At 37.6% G+C, this 24255-nt stretch overlaps 3 protein-coding genes across 3 annotated transcripts; 1 reads left to right on the top strand and 2 right to left on the bottom strand.

The window, feature by feature from the left end:
• Window positions 1-5913: 5913 nt before the first annotated feature.
• On the top strand, window positions 5914-14532 carry PKNH_1125600 (SNF2 helicase, putative; the record flags this gene model as incomplete). The annotated part of the gene is made up of 1 exon (XM_002261395.1): window positions 5914-14532. The coding sequence occupies one exon, from the start codon at window positions 5914-5916 to the stop codon at window positions 14530-14532; it is 8619 nt and encodes a 2872-aa protein (XP_002261431.1).
• A 1583-nt stretch (window positions 14533-16115) lies between these two features.
• PKNH_1125500 (N-acetylglucosaminyl-phosphatidylinositol de-N-acetylase, putative) lies at window positions 16116-17663 on the bottom strand (the record flags this gene model as incomplete). Its single annotated transcript, XM_039114139.1, has 6 exons — window positions 16116-16152; window positions 16373-16435; window positions 16534-16572; window positions 16712-16816; window positions 17038-17105; window positions 17223-17663. 6 exons carry the CDS (start codon window positions 17661-17663, stop codon window positions 16116-16118), a joined length of 753 nt encoding a protein of 250 aa, XP_038969759.1.
• Window positions 17664-18431: 768 nt separating this feature from the next.
• PKNH_1125400 (conserved Plasmodium protein, unknown function) lies at window positions 18432-22973 on the bottom strand (the record flags this gene model as incomplete). The annotated part of the gene is made up of 11 exons (XM_039114138.1): window positions 18432-20164; window positions 20373-20414; window positions 20530-20737; window positions 20865-21016; window positions 21170-21196; window positions 21294-21332; window positions 21854-21928; window positions 22193-22222; window positions 22377-22406; window positions 22698-22727; window positions 22904-22973. 11 exons carry the CDS (start codon window positions 22971-22973, stop codon window positions 18432-18434), a joined length of 2436 nt encoding a protein of 811 aa, XP_038969758.1.
• Window positions 22974-24255: the final 1282 nt, after the last annotated feature.

Below are 24255 nucleotides of genomic sequence, written 5' to 3'. Positions count from 1 at the left end.
ACGAAAAGGAGCGTACACACTCCGAAGATCAAAATGGAAATTAGTATTTTCTTTTTAACACCAATTTTAACACTTTTTTTTCATTCGTCAATTTAGAAAAGGCACCCACACAAAGATCTCTCGATCAATCACCCTCATCGCACATGTACATCAATCAGAAATATGCTTCAATTTAGTCACTCCTATGGGGGGATAATTTGGACCTCAGCCGAACACTCATGCATACATTCCCGCTGTAGGTTCTATTATGAAGATGGATACAGGTAATCCGACTCATATGGTGGGAATATGCCGCGAAATGACAAAGAGATAGGAAAATAAATTTGGACATAAGGTTATTAAGCGGGTCTTTTTCTATTTTCTTTTTTTCAAAGTAGTACTATTTTTATCTCTTTGCGTGGTGAACATTTCACGCAGGCGTCGGAATGGTAAACAATGCCACATGGATATTCATTAATCGCTTAGCCGACACGGTTTCTTCCACATGTCGGCGGAGCAAATTTTTTCTCATCAAAAAGGAGGCGAATTATCTGCACTACATTGCTGTAGACACAAGTCAAAGGTGCTTATTTAACTTTTCATGCTTTGCATAAAGGGTAGCATAAAGGGTAGCATAAAGGGGCCCCCACAGCATATTCCTCTTTTTGTCATTTTATGTAACTATAGAACTATGGGGGGGTGGAATCCTTCCATTTGGGTGCGTAATTCCTCTTTGGAACGTATGAAGGTGAAAAAGACTCATCCAGGAGGATGAAAAACCTGTTACGCGTGTAAAATCATTCCTCCATCCAGGGGTAACGTGCGTCTTAACAGAATGCACATTCGATTTACTGGCGGTAAAATTTTGCTTATGCATATACACATGTACTCATAATCTCCTGTCTTTATCATTTTGCTATTTCCCCCTTTTGTACAATTAAGAGGTATGCTTTACATTTGTTACACCTATTCTACAACTACTTGTAAAAAAAAAATAAACGAATGGTGGTTTTGGATACGGGGTGAAATGTCTTTTCGCATTATCCTTTAAAATTTTGCACCCTTAGAAAATGACACATAACGGGAATGAACACAATGGACCAAGGAGCCAATGACCTAATATCTACATAATGCACATATGGATAGAAAACGCAGAGCAAAATTTGCGTAAAACAAGACCAACCTCTACGCGAAACATCGGATGATATAGACATGTATATATGCCCTTCATGGTTGCGGGACGATCGGCGCTCCCTAAATTCTCTCCCTATACCTAGGAGCTCCTTCACCGGTAAAGCAGAGACTGCTTTGGGCAATTCGGTTACCATCACATATGTTAAGGAATTCGTAAGACACAGGAACAATATAAAAGTGCAATTTCTTTAAATTAAATGTACATTAAATTTTGGCGCCAAAAAAATAACAGAAATAATAATATTTTTTGTAGAGGACATTTTTTCAAGTATACACACACACACACCAAAAAAAAAAAAAAAAAAAAAAAAAAAAATTTCTTTTGATCGATAATTATGCAATATGGTACGTTCAAAAATGTCTGTGTGCCTACAGTGCGTCCCTTCACGTTTGAATTTTTGTATGACATGAAAAAAAGTTGAGTGTGACAATTCCAGCCATTTTAGCATTAAATGGACGTAACTCACACAATTCGCAGTTAACACATTTTTGGTGTCAAGTGCCTTCACCTAGGACTGGTGAGGCGATGCAAAACAACGACGCCTTCGTATGTTATGTAGTAGAATGCTATTTTAAAAAAAAAAGGAAAAAAGGGCAATTATAACACCAAACTAGCAGTAAAGGCAGCAGAAAGTAGCAGTAATAGTAATACATATGTTTAGCTTCATGCCGTGAAAAGTGCCTGTCGAAGCATTTGAAACGAAGTAGCGAAGAACAAATGAGAGGGGGGAAATAAAAATATATACACAAAGGGGTAAACCAACCTATAAAAGCAAAAGAGTGAGCAAACAGGCAGGACGCACATATTCATGAATGTACCGAATATATATAAATATTGTACACTCATATACGCAAAAAAAAAAAAAAAAAAAAAAAAAAGAAAAAGAAAAAAACTTTTTTTTCTTTCCCAGTCGCTTCACCTTTTCCCCTCACATATTTACTACACCTAAGTTTTTTTTTCTTTTTTTTTTTTTTTTTTTTTTTTTTTTTTTTTTTTACTTTTTTGGATTTTCTTTTTTCAAAATGTTCTTTTATTTTTGCTTATAAAATTTTTATCGTGCCATCTGATTTCATTTAGTTTTGTTAATTAAGGTACATAAATCTCCCTTTGTTAAATAGAGGCTCACTTGTAAAAATGGAGAAATTTTTAAAAGAGCTAAGTGAGGAACCTCGTAAAGCTTTTACACAGAAAGTTTTGAAGTAAAAATATGAGCACAGTCATTTCTCTCTGTTGATGTGCCTGCTCATATTTATACGCGGTGTAGTTTTATATGCTGATACGTGCATGTACGAATGGGCATTCAAAGGAAGTGTACATTAATACCTAGAAGTGTACTGTACATATATGCGTATTCGTGTACTGTACATATATGCGTATTCGTGTACTGTACATATTTGCATATTTGTGTACTGTACATATTTGCATATTCGTGTACTGTACATATATGCGTATTCGTGTACTGTACATATTTGCATATTCGTGTACTGTACATATTTGCGTATGCGTGTACATAGAAGTTCATAACACATAGTGCATCTTCATGGTTATCGCAGCACGTATATGCGTTTCGATAATACAAAATTTTAAAAGCCTCCCCCTACTGCACAGCAGTTCGCATGAAGGAGTCACCTTGGGATACAGAAGTATGCGCGTCGCCCGTGTGTACGCATATATATAAACATATATATGCTTATGCGTATATTATATGTAACCTAAACGCGTGCAGCCTTTCCCCCCACATTAAAATACACGCATTCCTGCATATGCATACAAAATAACGAGTTAACCAGTTTGAACGATTGCATTTCCTGCAGTTCACATCCCCAAAATATAGCAACGATAGTGAGTTCACGATTCATTGAATTTAGGAATTCATAATTCGTAAATTATAAATCACTACATTTACCTTTTCCATTTTGCCTTTTTCTGTTTCTCCGAGTACTTCGTAATTCACGTCGCCATCAATTTGCCGTTTATCTTGCTTTTTCTTTTTGCTTTTCATTCGCGCTTCCCTTTTTTTTTTTTTTTTTTTTTTTTTTCTCCTTTGGCAAAATTCTGTGCGCACACAAGTTCACGATCCATTTTACTCCAATTATTATTATTTTTTTTTTTTTTAATTTTCATAAATAACATTTTTCTCTTTTTCTCCCTTTGCTTATTTTCTTTTATTTTATTTTTCATTGAGTTTTATTTTTTTTAATTTTTTTTTTTTTTTCCCAATTCGTTCATACACTTTCACATCATTACCATTTTTCTTTCAATTAAAACTAACACAATACCCTTGTGTACACGTAAGGGAAGAAACGCGGATGGCATGTGTACATATATATTAAATGTTCGTATGTATACGTGCTGTGCCATGTTTAGCTCACTTACACGTACTGTAGGGAATTCACTCATACGTGTAAAAACATCAGAACCGTGCGCATGACGTGAATGCCTTATCGCACAGTTCACGCAACGCAACTTCCGTATGCAGTTTTTATGTAAATGAGAAAGCTATGCGCGAAGGTTATATATATATATAGGTTGAATAGCTGCATCACGTTTTTCATAGATTTATGTGCATATGCACTTTGTCGTGCGAGAGTGTATACATCCATACGCATATACATATGCACATACATTGTAAGCGAACTTTAGGCGTATGGTTTGCCTACTTTATGCATACTTACATGTGACACATATTTTATGTGTTCATTCACTTCCTTCTATACATGTGTGGTAGTTCAAGGGAGCGACATACATGCGTACGTGCATAGGTACCCATGCGTAAGTATGCATACGTATATATGTACCCTTTTGTCATGTAAAATTTTTCGCTTCTCCGGAATGTGTTTATGCACTTGAGGTGTTTATTCTTGCAAACCCGATCCTGCCATCATCTTTTCTATAAGAAGTAGTAGCCATTGAACGGAGGTAACTATATCGTATGTACCATCATACATATATAATATAGATATATGCATATGCCTCGCCCCGTGTATGTATTTTTTTTTTTTTTCCTTTCGGCATACCTAACTCTTGCATGCGCGCAACTTTTTAGCGCCCATTTCCATTTCCACTTTACATGAGGTTGCGCATGTATACATATGCTTATTATATATATGTATACATCCCCATGCGAGGCAACACCCAAGGACAATTGTTCAAATTATCTAGGTATATGCATAAAATACGTGCTGCCCATGTTACTATGTGCGTAGTGCGTACAGGCTGGGTGAATACGCATATGTAATATGTTGATGGTTAGCACGCTGATCGGTTCTCCCCTTTCACCTGATACACGTTTTAAGTAATTTTTTTTTTTTTTTTTACAATTCCTCCAAAGCGCGGCGTACGTTTTTGCGTACATTCAATACATGCGAGATAATTATGACAAAAGTGCATGTAGATGAAACTTTTTTTTTTTTTTTTTTTTTAATCGTTATATATGTATATATTGTATGATATTTACAATTTATGCGTTTGTATGAGTACATATGCGAGTAACATTTTTGTTTATTTTCCTTCTTTCTATTTCGTGTTATTTATTATTTTTATTTTTTTTTTTTTCTTTACAATTGCATAAACTTTGCCAGCGTACGCACGTTCATACATACTACGTACGTTCGTTCTTTCGTACAATCATACAAAAATATAAGCGTATTTATCATACATAACATTACATCATAAAATGCAAAGTTTATGTAGTCAAAAATAAAATTCAGCTAAATGGGTGAAAAGAGTACATCACTCGCGAACGTATGACCAACCTTATCGTACGTGTACAACACGTGCGTCCGTTCATACCGCCATCGCATATATGTATGCAGTGAGGTTACTTGTACCCCATTACGTATACATACTGTGCTCCATAGGCGCATGTGCTCACATTTCGCCCCCTTTTCAATTCATGCTTTTTTTTTTTTTTTTTGGAAATTAAAAAAAAAAAAAAAAAAAAAAAAAAGGTTGAGCGTGCACGAACGCATTGCGCAAGCGTGTGAAATATGTACACGAGCGTATTTATATATGTATATGTGTGTACATGCGCATATATTCATGTGTATATGTATATTTCTTTTCTAAACTTTTAAGAAGCCGCATTTCTCGCATCCCCTTGATGCCTTACAATTCGTGTAGTGTGCGCAAGACCCGTCCATACTGACGTGTGTATGCGTACTCCTACGCATATTCGTGCAGATTTACTTGCGAACAGAGTGCCCAGAGTACCTTTGTACGCCAAGACTCTCTGCATATATAGCCATACATACATTTAGTGCATGCCCATTGGGCGTCCCCGTCTTCTGCACGAGGCGCACACTTGCCCGACCCCGCCCATGTTTCGTGCTTCACGAAACACTTCTCCCTTCATCTATATGTACCTTAAATGAATTATTATATTCACATACTGAACATAGAGCTTACGAGGTAGAGGACATATATATGTGCATGTGCGGCGCGCATGGTGTTCATTGAGAGTAGTACGCGCACGAGCAGAACGTATAAGGATCGAACGTGCATAGCGCGCGTGTAAGCAGCGTTACACATATGTGTTACGTAGTTAGGAACTGCTCGTGCGCATTCGTTTAAAGACAGAGATATAAGGTTGTTCCATTCACCGCACACGCATACGTGTAAGTATATACACATACAAACGCGCAAGCACATACACCTGGACGTGCACCTGCACGTGTGCTTACATATATATATATATATATATATGTCCCAAGGGACGTGCTTACACCCCGACAATTAAAATGAGAATAAGAAAAACATGGTGTACACTCTGTCGTGAAAACTTTGAAGATGGGGACGAATGCATCCAATGTAAGCAATGTAAGAAAAGGTTTCACAAGGAGTGCCTACAGGCAGAAGGCTTAATTGACAACGAAACTTTGAGGGATGTAAAAAATTACCTTTGTTACCAGTGCATGAATGAGGAAGATGATATACCTGAAAATGAAGATAGATGCAAAATATGTCGAGAAAAATCGTCCAACCTAGTTCTATTATTATGTGATGGATGTCCGAATAGCTATCATGTTACATGTTTAGGTCTTCAGGCAGAACCTGAATCAGAAAAATGGTTCTGCCCAGTATGTAAGCCGGAGGAACATAAAAATCTCGATGTGAGGAGGATGCGGAAAGGATTTGCCATTGATAATATGAATGGAGAGCATGTGAATTCATCCACATGTTATGTATGTCAGAGACCGGGCAAATTACTTGGCTGTGATTTTTGTCCAAATTCATTTCATCCAACATGTCTACCCGATCTAGATTTTGATAATATATCAGATCAATGGGAATGTCCATGTTGCAAGAATGAAGACCCCTTACTAAACCAGGGACACAAGAGGTGGACCAAAAATGAAATTCAAGAAATTATGAAAAAAAGGCAAAAAGAACTAAGCTTTTGGAGATCGAAAATCATAAAGTATCGAAATCGATTTCTTCTAGCACATAGAAAAGATTTACAACCTTTTGTAAACCCTCGTGTTTTTGCAAACCTTACCAAAACGTTTAAAAATGATTTTTACAATTCTAGGAGCAGTCATAATAGTAGCCACACCAGTGGAGGGAGAAAAGGAGGGAAACACAATGACTGGGATAAAAATTATCATCACGGGAATAATTCAAAAAGGGATGTAGATATGGATTCGAAAGAGTTCGATGAATATATTTCATCCCTAGAAGATGAAGCAAATGAAAATGCATGCAAATTTATCGAGTCTGTATTTTTAAGTGTTTACTATCCGAATGGAAGAAAAATCGAGCGACGACCTCTGGTAGATAATGTACAGTTAAAGCCTCATCAGGAAGATGGTGTGGAATGGTTATTGAAGTCGTTCCTCACAGGAGGAGCTATCCTAGCAGATGAAATGGGACTTGGAAAAACGATACAAACATTGTGTTTTCTGTCCTATTTAAAATGTAACAAAATCGATGGTCCTCATTTGATCGTCGTACCTTTATCCACTGTCGGTAATTGGCTCAGGGAGATTCATAGATTTACTCCACATCTTACATGTATCAAAATATGTGGTTCTAAAAATGAAAGAACTCATGCGAAGGAAGATCGATTAGCCGAGAAGGGGCTATACGATTTATATGTAACTACCTACGAAACGGTAAAAAATGAGGAGGAGTTCTTCGTAGAAACAATTCCCAAGTGGCAATGTATAGTTCTGGATGAAGCCCACAGGATAAAAAATCAAAGTGGAGCTATCCGTCATTCTATGGATAGAGTCGTGGGCAACATGAGGTTGTTGCTCACGGGGACTCCGTTACAGAACAATTCAGCGGAGCTCTTTACTCTCATCAATTTTATGTTTCCAGATATATTTAAAAATTCCGAAATTATCGAGCAGGCATTTATGAATGCATCGCAGAACAGCACTACCACGGGTAGTAGTCACAGTGGCAGTGGAAGCAACAATCAAAAAGGTAATAACAACACCAAGAATAAAAATAATAAGGATGATAGAAGTAGTCAAAATGGAAATGGAGCCGGAAGTGGGACCAAACTTAATGTCAACATAGGAAATATTGATCTGAAATCTGCTATTAAAGAGGAGGATTTAAAATCCATACGATGTCTTTTAGATAAAATTATGCTCAGAAGATTAAAAGAACAGGCTATCACATTGCCGAGGAAAATTTTCCATGATGTGTGGTTACCCTTGGGTACTCTCTCTGCTCATTGGTATAAGAGGCTCCTGGACATTCGATCCATGGTGGAGGAAAAAGTTAGTGTAAAGAAATTACTTGGGTTGGTCATAAAAATGAGAATTATATGTGGTCATCCCAAAGGAATAGTTAGTCGACCATCCCAAATGGAAAAACTTTTTGCTTTCTTTGAAGAAGAAAGTGAAGATATAAAAGAGCAAGTAAAAAATGATGCATTAAAGTTGAAGCACATATCTGGAGAGGAACACATCGAGTCTTCGTCCAAGCTTATCTTCATCGACAAGCTATTGTGCCAACTGCATTACGAAAATTGTAAATATGTTAAGAACTACTCGTCCAGTTTTGACAAGCACAAGAAGGAAGTAGCTGCTTATAGGTACCATAAAATTCAAGAACAAAATAACGCACAAAAAAAAAAGAGAGAACATTCCGGAAAATTTAAAAAGTTAGAAGCTCTGGAAAATAGCCCCATGTTTATGGAAATTTTCAATCAGGGTAAATTTGATTTGAAACCTACATCCGAAAACGAAGATATGCTTAAAAGCTTCATGCACACTGTGCCTATTGATAATGAATGCCCTTATAAAAAAAAAAGGTGCATCTATGATAAGGTCCAAGAAATTATCAAGAATAATGTAGCCAATGGGGGTGGGAAATCCATTGGAAGGAGGACCAAGATTTTGAAACATGGCAATCACTCTTATGATCTGTCCGATTCCAACTACCGTGGAAATTCTGGCCAACGGGGTACAAAGAGAAAAAGCGGCTATCATCAGAATAATCTGTCCAGTGACGACACCGATGAGGAGGAAGACGATGCCCCTGCTGCTGATGATGGTAGTGATGGTGGGGATGGGGACAAGGAAGGAAAGGAAAATCATAGCGAAGATGAGGAGGAGAACGATGACGAAGATGAGCAGAATAACGGAGACGATGAAAACAAGGATGAAGAAGATGTAGAGAACGAAGATGAGGGAAATGATGATGATAAGGACGACGAAGAGGACGAGGATAGTAAGAGTGCAAAGAATAGAGACAACCATAAGGGAAACACAAAAGAAAGCAGTAACACTCTGTTCGATAGCAACGAGGAGGTGGAAGATGAGGAGGACTCGGACGAGGATAAGGATGAAGCACAGGAGGAACACGAGGGCGATGAAGGTAAAGCGGATAGCGGCGCAATTCAGCCCGGTGCCGAAGTGAAGGAAGAAGTGAAGGAAGAAGTGAAGGACGAAGTGAAGGACGAACCGAAGGACGACACGAAGGACGACACGAATGATAAAGAGAAAAATATTGTCACCCTCGGGAAAAATTGCAAAATGATTAACATAAAGGAGTTCTTTAAAACGCAGAAGAATGATTCATCAAGCAGTTTGGATAAATCGAACGAGCAGTCGACGAAGGTGTCTGATAAGGGCGATTCTAAGAGGATCGACCAGGAAGAAGTAAAAAAGGAGGAACAGGATGACGAGGAGGCGAAAAGTACGGATGGACTGATCCCGAAGAAAGAGGAAGGGACAGTAAAAGAAGAGGTAGAGCAGCAGAACGCAGCGAATGGAGGAGAAGTGAACCCAAAGGATAAAAACCAAAAGAACTTATCTTCTAATGACGGAAAGGAGAACAATGGAGCAGAAGACAATTCCAATAAAGGAGAAATCAAAATGCACAAGGTGCTTATTTTTACCCAGTTCCAGTTGGTACTAGACGAGCTGGAAGAGTACTGTAAGTACAGATGTTGGAAGTATATGCGACTAGATGGGTCGACAAACAAACTGATAAGGGAGTTAGACATTAGGGAATTTAACCTGAATGATAGCATTTACTTTATTTACCTAATTAGCACTAGAGCAGGAGGATTGGGAATTAATTTGACAGCCGCTAACCACGTAATTATGTATGACGAGGATTGGAACCCTTTTATTGATCTGCAAGCAATTGATAGAGCCCACCGTATTGGCCAAAAGAGGGAAGTGAACGTGTGGAAGCTCATGACAGAATGGACTGTGGAAGAAAGAATGGCATTTAGAAGAGAACAGAAATTGAAGTTAGATAAGCTTGTTGTTCAAACACAAGACGATGAAGATATGCTTGACAATTTTGAAGAGAAACTGTCCTCAGATGAAATTAGGAAGTTAATGTTGCATGGGAAGGCAGCCATACAAAATATGCATGTAGAAAACACAAGCAATTACGCACTCGAATTTTTCATAGAGAGGGGAAGAAGAAAACTACCCATTATCAACGGAGTGGATTTGGAGAAAGAGGAAAAAACTACCATAGAGCAGGAAGTAAATAATAATAGAGGAGACGAAACAGGAGATGGAAATATATGTGTACAGAAAGGTAGGGGTGGTGGAAATGGAGAAGACAGTGAGGTTGACGACGATGATGACGATGATAATGATGATGAAAATGGAATTGACATAGATGAAGTTATGTTAGATGAGGCCGAAGAATCTGACATGAGACTTAACAATGTTAATAACATGAATGATCATAGTCTCCTTTATGGAGAAGGAGGGGATCAGGTATACCTCACTGGTGGGGCCACCAAAGCCAAGGGTGGTCTGTTAAAAGATGGCAATGGTGAAGGAAATGGTATTGGAGCAGGAGAAAACATCAATTCGCAATACAGTTCGAGCAATATAAATGGAACAAGTACTGGTGGCAATGCTACAGGAGGGACGGGAGCTTCCGACACGACCTTATGGAGATCTGTAAGGGAAAGAAAAAAACCACAGAATATGTATACACCAGAATACTGGGGTAGAAAACAAGAAGTGAAACAAATCAAGCATGAATACAGATGCTTCATTTGTAATAACACCAAAAATCACAAGGCAGTGGTGAAGGATCGAAACGGTAACGACATCGAAATTGACTACGGAGATATGATTAACTGTTTCCGATGCCCCAAAACATATCATAAGTTATGTGAAGGAATTAAAGATGAAAATGTGAAGAAAACATGGACATGCAGTTGGCATGAGTGTTGCTTATGTTTTAGAAAATCATCACAGTGTGGTAACTTACTAATCCATTGTGCCACCTGTCCAACAAGTTTCTGTTATAATTGCTTTCCTCCAGATTATGTGCGCTATTATGTTGGTGAGGAGTATTATCACAATTTACGGCAGAGGGGAGTAAACTTCACGCCGCAAAATTGGGTGTGCTTCTTGTGTTCGAAATGTAAAGCGGTGGAGGAGCAGAAGAAGAGAAGAAAGATGACCAAGGAGGAAAGAGAAAATGAGAAACAGTTACAGAAAGAATTGAGAAGCCAACTGCATGATAGCAAACAAGAAGAGTTAGAAGCGAAGAAAAGAAAGAGGGCGCAACAAATGGAAAGAGATAAATTCATCATAGAAAATAGAAAGAGAATAGATGCGCTGGATCAGAAATATGAATCTCAACTGAGAAGTTCATATGAAAATTTATTTCCTGTAAATTTTGTTAAAGAATTAATTAACCGAATTGAGCATGCAAAGGTGCTTAAACAAAAAGGTATTGAAGATGATAACAAGGAAATGAACAGAAAAAAGTCTACTACATTTTTACATACAAAATTGCCTCATAAGCTTCTTGTCCTATGTGAAAATTGTAAACTTCCTTGTCATGCAAATTATAAGTACCCAGGACAGTGTTGCTACCCATTGGAATTGGATAAATCCTACTTTTACGCCAACTCCTCTTTTAACCACTCGGCCCATAATAATAAGGATGCCCCCAACTCTGGGTGTAGCACTTCTGACAAAGGAATTGCTCTAAGTGGTAAAGATTCCTCCTCTCCTTTTTCTGTTCAATTTAAGGAGAAAGCCGAACAGAACCATGACGAAAAGGAGGCATCAAACAATGTTGCGATGAAGGAGGAGGAAAATGAAGAAGATGCGGAGAGGGGAACCCTATTTTTACCGCAAGGTTCATCCCCTGCCATGACAAATACTTCAAACAAGGAGGACAGTAAGAAAGGCTACGATCTTCATGACACAAATTCATTCAACTTTAAAGGAGCCAAGAGCATAGTGACAAGCGGAGATGAAGACACCACTGGTAAATATGAGAATCATGGAGATAGTGCCATGAAGGGAAATTCCAGTGATAACATGTTGAGCAGAAAAATGATAAAATTTGAAGCAGATCAGAAGCAGCAACAGGATTTTACACACAGTACCCGTTTTGAGGAAGGCGAAAGTAAGAACAATGAGGAGGAGGAAGAGAACGTCCAGGAGAAGAAGCTAAACAGCACGACAGGTATGATGGGAGAGGAACATTTTAACCAAGGGTCCAATGAAAATGTGAAGTTCATGATGAGCACCATCCTGTCGTCAGATAACAATGGCAGTGATGTGAAGGGAGAGAATAATCAGCAAAGTGGGGGTACACCAAACAATAATAACGATGCCAATTCGAAGGGGAAGGCAAGACGATTTTTACGAGCTGTATGTTCCAAGTGTGGTACGGTGCAGTTGGGAAAATTAGCGCACTTTAGAAAACACTGTGATAAATTAACGGAGGAAGAAAAACAAGAATATGAAGATAAACGAGAAAAATTAAAACAACTTATCGAATTGTTAAATAAGAGAAAAATAGAGGATGAGCATACAGAGGAGGAGTATAGAAATATGTCCATTTTTAAATTTAAAAGTTTATATAGTCACTTCCAAGATAAGGCAGATGAAATTCTGGAGGATTGCATTCGAGAGATGAAGTGGGATATGTTAATATCATCAAAGAAAAAGGTTCCCAGAAGGGAGAAAGAATCTAGACGGGGCAATAGCAGTAGTGGGATCGGGGGGTTTAACTCTTCAGGAAAAATGGATGATGACAAGAATGAGGATAACCCCAACATTGGAGGCAGCTCCATGTTAAAATCAAACCTCAAACATTTTCTATACAACCAACCATTAATTATCAACTCCGACGGCTCGGATACGAAGGATATTATAGAAATAAGAAGTGACATAACGGATGAAATGAGGGAAAGAATAAACGACGAATTATCATCCATCACCGGGAAGAGAAAAAAATGTGTAAGAAATACCATCAAAAAGATAAAGAAAAAGAAAATGAATGAGAATGATGACAATGAAGAAGAATCAACAAACATAAGTAACGCACAAAATGAAAATGCAAATAATATGAAAAAACTAAATTATCTAATGAATCCATTTCATGAAAAATTAATTAAAGATATTCGCAACGCCAATTTTATTAGAGACTCATTTAATGACGATTTTTTACTTAAAGCAAAAGAATTTCTGAGAGTTACAAAAAAAAAATTAATTAATAACACATTTGTAGAAGGTGGTAATGGAGGCGGAACAGGGGGAGTAGCCGACATAGACCTACTCAAATGTATTGATAAGAATAGGAAGATGAACCAAAGTGATTTAGAAAAATCAATAATTCAGAATTATCTAAATAAGATGAAGAGCTCACTAAAGAATAGCACCTTCTTGGAAAAGGCTATTCCGGGGGATAAAATGGTAGCTGATGTGGCTTATGCGAAATCCCGCATGAGCAGTAATAGCAATGCAAATCACGAAAATAAAATAAATTTTAACCCCGAGTTGTATAAAAATTTGTTTGAGAAGAATACCAAATATTGTATGTTCACGAATAAAGGTTCCAGTACTTCTAACAGCCCAAGTCCAAACATCAAAGAAATGACAACCTCCTCCCGTTCCCATTCGATGAAGACTATCGAGAAGGCAGATGAATTTAGTAGACATCGTCACCATAACAACAGTAGCAACTTTGCCTCCATTAACGATTTCAATGTTGACATTTTTAATATTGATAAGAATATGAAATGTGAAGATATAGAAAAGAAATTACTAAACCTCTGTGCCAACACAAATTTGATGAAAAAAAAAATGATGCAGGCTGATAGGCATGAACCCAATCCCGAGAGAAGCACCTCCGTTAACATGGACTCAAGAAATAATTTTCACTTTAAGAGAAGCGAACCAGCATACCAGCGAGTCACCCCCTCTGCTGTGGAAGGAAATGTGGATTATGACATAAAAAAAATTACCAGCTCTTCCGATGCCTGCGGCAATAACAAGGTCCAGGAGTATATTCTCTACCGCAGGAAAAAGCCGAGCAACAGTTCCAGTGCTAGTGGGGAGAAAAACAGCATGGGCAACGCGAAGAATGGTGCGGGTGGAAGCGCTACTGCTAAGGGTCTCAGTAATGTAAAGCGTCCCATCATGGTGAAAAGCGCCAGCAATTCCAAAAGCCCCGGAATGAGCAAAAGTGCTAGTAATATCAGAAGCCCAGGAAATTCCAAAAGTCCTAGCAATACTAGAAGTCCTAGTAATACTAGAAGTCCTGGAAATGGTAGAAGCCCTGTAAATGGTAGAAGCCCCGTAAATGGTAGAAGCCCCGTAAATGGTAGAAGCCCCAGCAACTCAAGAAACATGACGAATGTGAAGAACTCAAGTACCAGCACCACGAAAAACAGTGAAGGCAGAAGGAGCCAAAGTAACAACGCAGATAAGATACGGGGCGAGTCCATCATCAACAGAAACAACACAAATAGAACTGTCCCTCAAGGAAACATGAACAAAATGAATACCATCAATAGCGAAAACATTTTGCAACACCTAAAGTTAGATGATGTCAAAAATTTTATCATGAGTGCGGAGAGAAACAAGAATGATAAGCTCCCTCCCGAGGTGAACTGAACCAGCTCAAGGGGGGGAGTATTGCGACGCGGTCGTTATTTCTCGTATACTGTATATTTATCCATTTGTGTAAAGTTGTGCGTAGAGGGGCGAAATGAAGCAGAGCAAAGTGAAGGAAAAACCCATCATAAAGATCGTACAGAAAAATGACATACTGAAAATATTTCGTTAAGGGTGAAAAGACCCAACCAGCTCGAATGACGAGTATATTTTTACACCACGTTAAACTGGAATCATCCGATGGAGTTCATCCTTCAAGTGACTACTACCCCCCCCCTGATAAAGAAGTATAAATTGAATATAGAAGTAGACCATTGTTTCTTTTTTACGGTACCACCCCCCCTGTGGAATACGAGAAGAGGTTATTTAGGAGAAATAACTGTGGAAGATTTTTTTTTTTTTTTTTTTTTTTTTTTTTACTGACAAGGCAAACAATTGGTTAGTTAAGCATGAAAAATATGCATCCATTTTTTATCACCATGTGGATGTTTGGCACAACACAAGGAATAAATTAATGTGTGCAGCTTGTCTAGGGGAGTGATACAGATTAGCCAAATCTTACAGAACGAGAAGACATATTATTTCCCCTGAGGGTATTTCCGCTTATTTTTTATTTCCTCTATTTTTTTTATAGGAAAGAAAACTTGTACATTATTACTTAAATGTAAATATTGTGCGTGGGTGCGTACGCGTGCCACACCTGTATGAGGTACTTCCACCCATATGAAGGAGAACGTGATGTTGCTTTTAGCTAAGATATCCTTTCGAAAAACGTTCACGGGAGCATCTCGAGTATACACCCCCTGCACAGTTAGATTCCTGTTAAGCATGTGTTGCGTTTGTATGTAGTACTTGCACATTTATATACACCTGTATGCAACCGCATTTATGTGTATATTAGCGCGCTCCTCTGTTTATAGTTTTTAATCACTCCCCCCCCGTTTTTCGGAGAGAGGCGCGAACATTTGTGCATCCGTGCATGCGTATGTGTGTGTATGTAAACATGTACACACGCGTGTGCCCTTTTTTTAAGAAAATAAATGCCAATTTTTTTTAAATGATCTTTTTTTCTTTTTTTTTTTATTACATATACTCTTCTATTAACACCCCACTGCTGTCATTTTTTTTTTTTTTTTTCCCATTTTACCCATTTTTTTCGTTTTAAAATGCAAAATATAATGGTATATATATATTTTTTTTTTTTTTTAACAATTCATTATGTATATATTATATACCTATGCATATATGCATTCATGTGTTTATTTGATTTTTATGATACTTCATCAGTTATTCATTGTGTGTAAAATTAATGGGAAAAAAAAAAAAAAAAAAAAAAAAATACAATTCTGCACACACATGTGTGTGTAGAGAAGGCATATGTACGTGTTACGCTCTTCTAAGTGTACGCATATATAAACTTATATATGCTTATACGTGACGAATCGTTATGCGTATGCATTCTACCACGCTCCCATTTTTTTACAAGTAAATCCACCTAACAATTTTGAATATATACGCATATGTATATAGCTTTATCCCCTTACGAATTTTTTAATTTAAAAAAATTAAAATGTAAATTATATTTAGCTGATCAATTGGAAGGTGTTAAAGTAAGCGTACCTGCGAAGGAGTTACATGAACACGTGGGCAAAAGGCATTCATGTGTAATGTGTTTGCTTTTTTTTTTTTTTTTTTGCAGTGCCATCAAAGGTTGCTTTGAAGGGGGCAGGACACATGTACTGCCAAAAGACCTGCATGAAGCAACTTGGAAGCAACCCATTGCAACTGCCCTGGAGCAACCCGCTTCATATGCCCTGCTCCTCATTTGGCATGCGCTTACTGAGAGAACAGGCAAAATAAAATTCGGTAATACACAAACTGGGACCTGTAGAGGTACATCAACCTGAAGAGGGGGGGAAAAAAAAAAGGGGCAAGGAAAAATATGAACTTGGTAAAAAGGCCCACTTTTCTTCGTATACATATTCCTTTGAATGCTCTCACCGTAACAGTAAGACGGGATTAAACCGAAACGTCAGAAATCTACACGGAAATGTAAAAAAAAAAAAAAAAAAAAAAAAATTATTTAAGGAGAAATGCGATATGTTTGAATAGGCAAACATGTGAGGACAAGGGGAAACGAATTCCTCCAACATATGTTGAAAAAAAAAAAAAAATCTACTTCTTGTGTAAGAGAAAGGGTAGGGAAAACATGCCCAAGTATTTAACTATCAAATGGGTCGAATTTAGGGTAAACACTTTTATGCCCATCCGTTTGGACAACAATCTGAAAGTAGAGATATGGAGGTGGAAATTCCTTTTTTGTGTGTGCGTAAAAATATGCTCTAGCATAGTTGTACATAAATAGTGGCCAGTTGTTCATGCTTCTGCATGGATGGGTAATGTTACAAACTTGACATAAAATGAAACGCTCATGTGTGTTTCCATGTACAGGAGTGAGGATGATACCGAAAGGTACGTGTAGATGTATCTCAGTGTCAACATTACCGCGCACTTCCATGGATGCTAATATGGTTGGGGTGTCCAGACACTCCGTAGCCGTCAAATGTTAGAACCTAAAGGGGGGGGATAGAACACGAATAACCGCTCTTACATACACTCACATATGTATATCATGTAAATCTTTCATTCGGACTTTGGTGCTTCCCTCTTGTGTGGTGGCTAAAACTTACGTTTCTTATGTTACGCTGCGTGCAGTAGTCTGCTAGGATATCCACAAGGTGTTGCTCATTCCAGAAGGTCGAACTGTCCTTTATATCTGGGTCATTCATAACTTTGCAGTTGTTTTTGACCCCCCCTAGGTAGGACCAAACATGGTACAATTCCTTTTCTCGGATTTTTCCTTGGCCATAAAAATCCCCATTTGTTAGAGAGAGAAGAAAAATCTCTTCTTTTTTTTTCTTATCAAATAGTAATTTTATGGTTGGAAAAAAAAACATAATTTCATCATCTGGGTGTGCAATTATGAAGCCGATGTTTCCCTTTTCTTGCAACAAATTGAGAAGTTCCTTTTTTCTTTGACTTAGATAATAACAAATGAAGTAATACACACCACCCAACAAAAGGACGACGACCGTCCATGCGCATGCGCATGGGCACGGAAGGTGTTGCATAATCAGCAACAGCAGTAACCCCTTAGCGTATTTAAAAAGGTCCAATGCGGGGGCATATTGGCGTGCGAAAAAAGAAAACAGAAAAGGTGTGCACACGTGGCGTTATATTGAGAGGGGAGAAACACAATTTATAATGCTTGATGTCGGATGTGGGGGGTGAATCTATACATTTGCGCTTACGTCCACACGTCTAAATGTGCGTTGCGGTAATTTTGTTCTCCTGTGCGCGTTTCCTTATATTTCCAGCATGGAGGATGAAAAAATTTACGGAAAATTTTAAAGCTTCTTAGAGGAGCTACCAAAAGGATTGTTCCTCCTTATTTTATTTTATCTTTTATTTATTTATTTTATTATTTTTTTTTTTTTTCCTTTTTTTTTTTGTGCACTTCACCTTTGGGAAATCATCTGGAAGAATGTGCAGCGACCCCTTTTCCCTTCATGTTTTCACGGTAAAGTGGTAATATAATACACATTTGGGTGAACCAGAATGTGCAGTGCATGAGTCCTGTGGTATACGCTAGTGACAATTGCTTCTGTGCGTTTGTGCACTAAGTGAATTTACATATAAGTTTTTCAGGTGGGAAGGAAACAAAAGAAGTTTTAAAAAACGCGTTTGAGTTTGACAGGGGGGAGATCATGCGGAAACGTAAAAAAATGCGACTAACAGGCAAAGGGCAAGGATTACAAAAAAAGGGAAGCAGAAAAAAAAAAAAAAAGCAAAAAGGACCCTTGTCCCGAGAGCACTACAATCACCTGGACATGCCAGTCTTACTTGTAAATGTTAATCATGAAGAAAAACTTCGAGGATACTATTTTGTAAATCAAGTACTCCCCGGGAATCGTGCAAAAGTACATATGATCTCTATCATCAATTGGTTTATTTATAATCGTGTACAATTTATAATTCTCCAGTGTAAGCTTCTGTAGGAAGGAATTTTGTAATCCAGAGAGTTGAGAATTCATCTTACTTGAAAAAAATTTCATTAAACAAATAAAATTTTCCCTCGCCCAAGTGTTCATCTGTAACCTCTGTGTATCTTCATGGGATTCGTAACTTCTGGCATGCTCTGATGTGTCGTTTAGAAGTTCACTTAGCTTTTGCTTTAGAAGAGACATCTCAGCGTATTTAATTATGTTGGAGAAGGTAAACTTTTTGTTTACCCCATTTCGATGTGGGGGTGGTGATGTGGACAAAGATGAGGTTGATGAGAAGGCGTGGGGTACGTATCCCACTGGGAATGGTAATGACGCAGGTAGATATGACATTGGTATGTGGGTAGATGTTTGGGGGTCATTTCCATGGGGTGAAAAAGTTGGACTTGGGGTTCTGGGTGTGTCTTCATATGGTGAATTAGATGGACTTGGGGTTCTGGGTGTGTCTTCATATGGTGAATTAGATGGACTTGGGGTTCTGGGTGTGTCTTCATATGGTGAATTAGATGGACTTGGGGTTCTGGGTGTGTCTTCATATGGTGAATTAGATGGACTTGGGGTTCTGGGTGTGTCTTCATATGGTGAATTAGATGAACTTGGGGTTCTGGGTGTGTCTTCATATAGTGAAAAAGTTGGACTTGGGGCTCTGACTGTCTCTCCATCAGACGATTCATCTGGCTCTTCTTCCTTCTCATGTATTTCTTCATCATGTTTTGATAAACTCTCCTCGTGGTAAGAAAGCAAGGTCGAACGAACCATATCAACCATCTCTGTCATAGTCTTAAAGCATAAGTCCATGATGTATTTTTTCGGCACATTCTTCTTGATATTTTTCATTTTTACTATCTTTTCAATATTTTCAGATGAAAATTTTTCCGTAAATAATTCCAAAACCGTTTTGTTCTTGTTGTATATTCCCATATTCACTTGATTAAAAAACCAAGAAATTGTTGCAATTATATTTATGGAGCACATGTTTTTTATGTTTAAATTATTTCTTAAGAAGAACAACTCAGGGGTCTCCAAATCCTTTAAAAAAAAAAATCTCATTTCTTCATTGTATATTTTTTTAATCCTTCCTATAATGTCAAAAATGGCATAGGAAAAATCGTATATACTTTTAATCTGCACATTTGTATTAGATTCTCTATGCTTAAAATTGAAAATGGAGAAAACAAAACTTTCCATTCTTTTTTTATTTTTCTGGTTTCCCAAGTATTTCCTGCCAGACTTGTTTACCAAGGAGTAAGTTAAGCTGTTCATATTTTTTAAAGACTTCAAAAGCTCTTCACAACTGTTTATTGGCTTCGACATATTCGTTACTTTAATACGCATCTCATCCTGAAAATTATCACGATACGATGAAATGTAGTCCCAAAAAATACTCATTTCGTTTGGAAGCATGGATAACTTTTTATTTATCTGTCCTTCTAATTTCTTTCGCAAGATGTCACAGGTTGATGATAAGTTCTTTGAATCGTATGAGTCCATGTCTACTAAGCTTGAAGTTAACCTTGACAGGATATATGTCACCGGGAAGTTGACGACAAGGGACTGGTTTGCCTTTCCTGAGAGAGTTGAACACACATAAGGCGGAGCCATTTAATGCTATGACGTGCTAGCGTTAAATCATACGCAGTGGAACAATCAAAGAATATGAAGAAAACAATGTACCGGGGAGTACCACTCGCTCGGCAGATTAAACAAGTGATCGACTTGGTATTGCTCCTGTGGAGGAGCCCACATTTGTGCCTTCAGTTTTTTCTATTTACTTACCTGATTTCTCATACTTCAGGCCTAACAAGGGCACTTTAATTACTGCGCAAATAAGGGGGTGAGGGGGAAATAAAAAAAAAAGGGAAAAAAAAAAATGTCGTGGTAAAGACTTAAGTTATTTCCCCAACGGGTTATACATTCGCATTTATTTTCCCACCTGTTTCCTCTTCGCTATCATTCTTTATGGACATGTTAATCGAATTATCTAGGCATTCCTTTGTATTCTCGAAAAATTGATGGCAATCTCTGCATACATTCATATAGGCATTTTCCCTTTGGAATTCATCACCATGCACCATTAGATGTGTGGACATGACGTACGTTTGTATACACAACTCGTCAGAGAAATTTTCGACATTCATGTCCTGTGTTTTAAAGGGGGGCCACATCACATGAAAAGAGGGAATTTACGCTGTGTTGTCTATCCCCCAATTGGAAAAAGAAGAGGAGGGAAATAAATAAATAAATAAATAAATAAATGCATATATTTACCTGACTGTGTATGCTTCCAGCATCTTGTTCGTAATACGTTAGCACGTCTCTGTCTAATATACTATCCAAGTAATTGTTAATTAATTCTTTTGATTTTTTAGTTTTTTTCTTGAAGAATCTGTCATAGTGGCTACTGGTGGTTGCTCTAGGTTCTAAAGTTTTTCGTTTCGAAGAGGGAAAATGGGAAATGTAAGCAAGGTGGAAAACGCTCTTTACATTTTTCCCCCATTTTTAAACTTTCACTTGGAATAAAAAGTGCATAATTTTGTCTCTTTCTTTATTTTTCCTCCGATGCATTGGACTACCTTCTTCATGTACATCTGCGCTCGTATCTAAAATAAAGGCAAAAAGGAGAAAAATAAATTGTAGAATTTGTTGGCATATATTCAGCTAACAGTGAACATAAGGATTTTTTATTGAAGTCCTTACATGCTCCAGTGGATAAGGGTTGTTCTTCCGGCAAGACGACTGAAATGGTCGGAAAAAGGGACCAAGGGGTGATTAATTTGTTCTTTTGTATTTTTTTCTTTTTTTGTAAACGCCCAGGAGGCCTTATATTATTCGTTGGAAACTGTCAACAACTCATGCTCGATTACTGTGGATGGAACGTTCTGATGAAGTGTTCGGAGGGGGGGAAAGTTTATAAAAAAAAAAAAGGTAAAAAAAATTATTTTTGTGTGTATCATTTGTATCTATGTCTTTCTTTGGCTTTTTCCTTTGCTCACTTGTTCCTCTGTGAGTTTGTTTTCTTTTTCTGGGGTTACTTTCTTCTACGACAAATTTAACGGATTTTACAGGAGAAAGGGCACGAATATGGATAAAAGATAGGAATCAGATAGTCAACACATGGGAGGGTGCGATGAAGATGCGGTGGAAATGTGAATACATAAAAATTCTCATTAGCCATTTCCTTTTCCCCCTTAAATTAATTACACACTTGTGCTCGTCTAAGCCGTAACGCATAGGCGTCGACCTTTCAGCTTCCTTACCTCCACTGCTCGACGTAGAATAATTTTCTATAATTACATGTTTCGAGGGAAATGATAAAAACGTGTGAGTATGTGCTTTTTACAGAAAAGATAGGCAAAGTATCCTCGCGCTATGCTGATGCGCACTTATTTGTTCGTTTCATTTTTCGAACAGTTCGTTCTGTCCTACCCGAAGAAGCGAGGTTTCGTTCCGCAAAAATTGCTATACCGGGGGGGGAAAAAAAAAAAAAAAAAAAATTACATATCTGGAGAAGCTATTTATATAAATATGGGACGCTTAGTTTTGTCCACTTTTCCCTTTTTCTTCTTTTCATTTTGTTGCATTTCCACATGAAGTACATTTCCTTCTAGAGTTCTCGGAATTGGAGACTTTGGTTTAAAATGCGATGAGGAGGGGATAAAAATGGAATGAAAGAAAGAATAAAATTTGCGCCTCCAGGCGAAGTTTGCCGAATAGACAGATTAAATTGTTCGGTTAGTTCTTCTGCATTCGCAGTAAGAGGCCATCACGTCCTAAGTTTACATCGGCTGGTGCTGCTTAAGGGTTCAAAGGCTGAACAGGGGGAAAGGGGATACAAAAGTAAATAGGCGCATTGACGTGCAGGAGTGCTTATATGCATACACATCTGTGATTTGTAGGGGCATGGAGGCATATATACTTTCATATTTCCACTTATGTGCCTATGCATATACCCATGTATGGCCATCACCACCCATCCTCTTTTCCGAAATACACATATAAAAATGAAAACCGCAACTGTACCATTTGGCCAATTCTACATGGCCTCTCTTTAATCCCTTTGGAATTATTTATTTATTATTTTTTTTTTTTTATTAGATTAACCTCCGATGGTGTCAGATGATGACATGTAATCTGGAACAAGGTTAAAAAAAAAAAAAAAAAAAAGGGAGTCCAAATGAATAACCTCCAAAAAGGCAGTCACCATTCGTATCTATCCACGTTTAAAGTACAAACGGAAAATATGCATACGAGGACATATTTAAATGTTAATATACTAGCATGTGTATATTGTCTGGGGAAAGGCTTACCTCCAGGATAAAGGTAAAGCATCAGGGCGATCGCCAAGAGAAAGACGAACATCTCCATCGTCAGCATCATGATTAATAAGGAGAAAGGGCAAATGTAGAATGGAAGGGAACTAATTCGCTGGAAAAAAAAAACGCAGGAAATAACAATACTTTGGGGGGGGGCTGTTGGGAGGAAGTTGAGACGTGGCAAACTACTGTGGGAGGAAATGGTGGACGCCAAACTTGGAGTGATTAAAATGAAAAGTTTAATAAACGAGTTACACAAGAACAGACAAAATAGCGTAAACTATACAAGTTACACAAAGGAAAAAATAAAAAAAAAAAAGTTTCTTCCACTCTTTTATCTTGAAATTAAAAAGAGGTAATAATCCCCAATGCAGTAATAAAATGTACACAAAATCAGCAAGAGAGCGTAGCGGTAGGAAATAAAAAAAAAAAAAAAATCAGAATAAAGAGCCTTTCTAGCCAAACCGACATTACATAATGGGCTGAAAAATCCTTTTGATCTTTTTTTAATATCATCAAAATGACATAATTTTTTCTATCACGATGCAGAACAACCCTATAGGCCTAAAATGCATGTAGGCGTCTTTTTTTTTTTTTTTTTTTTTCTTGTCCTGCCATTTTTGACACAATTAGGAGATCATTTCTGTTCTTCCCACTTTTAAAACTGTTTCAAATTTTTACCATTTTTTTTTTTTTTTTTTTGTTTTGAACAAATTCATCACCAGCATGTACAAGGGGAGCACCTCTTATGTTAAGTGGTCTGTCGATCTGGATGTTTGTGTCAAGTTGCCATCTGGACAAGCTACCAAGATATACCCAGTTGGTATGACTCCATTATAGAATTCAGGCGAGTAAGCAAAAAGGCGCCTTATCAAATATGTAGTGTGCTAAAAGTTCATTCCTGTCCACAGGAAAAGCACTTTTCCCCCTTTTTCTTCACGTGATTTTGTGCAAAATTAGCACCTTCTAACTTAACGCGTAATGTTAATCTATTTGGGTGCAAATCTTCGCATGCATGAATTTTTCCCCTTTGATGGGGATACCTACTTCTTGCGCCTCCCACATGTGGTTCTGTTTTATTGTTCAAAATATATAATTACATAAATTCTATCGCGCAAGGCAATTTTCATGCCGAAGAGGGGCTTGTCCTGCATGGCACATGTGCAGTGTTAAAAAAATGGGACGCTTAGGATATACGACCATAAAGGCGCAAGAGAAATGTGCACTTCCCATAGGGACATGCTTATCTGAGGGGTTCATGTAACGATGGGGCCCCATCAAAATGTTAGGTGAAATCTTAAAAAAGAGGGAAAAATAAATCAATCATGTAATTGTTACTCTTCTGT

The sequence above is a fragment of the Plasmodium knowlesi genome (assembly GCF_000006355.2).
Source record: "Plasmodium knowlesi strain H genome assembly, chromosome: 11".
Classification (NCBI taxonomy): Eukaryota; Apicomplexa; class Aconoidasida; order Haemosporida; family Plasmodiidae; genus Plasmodium; species Plasmodium knowlesi.
This window is presented reverse-complemented; position numbering and strand designations above follow the sequence as displayed.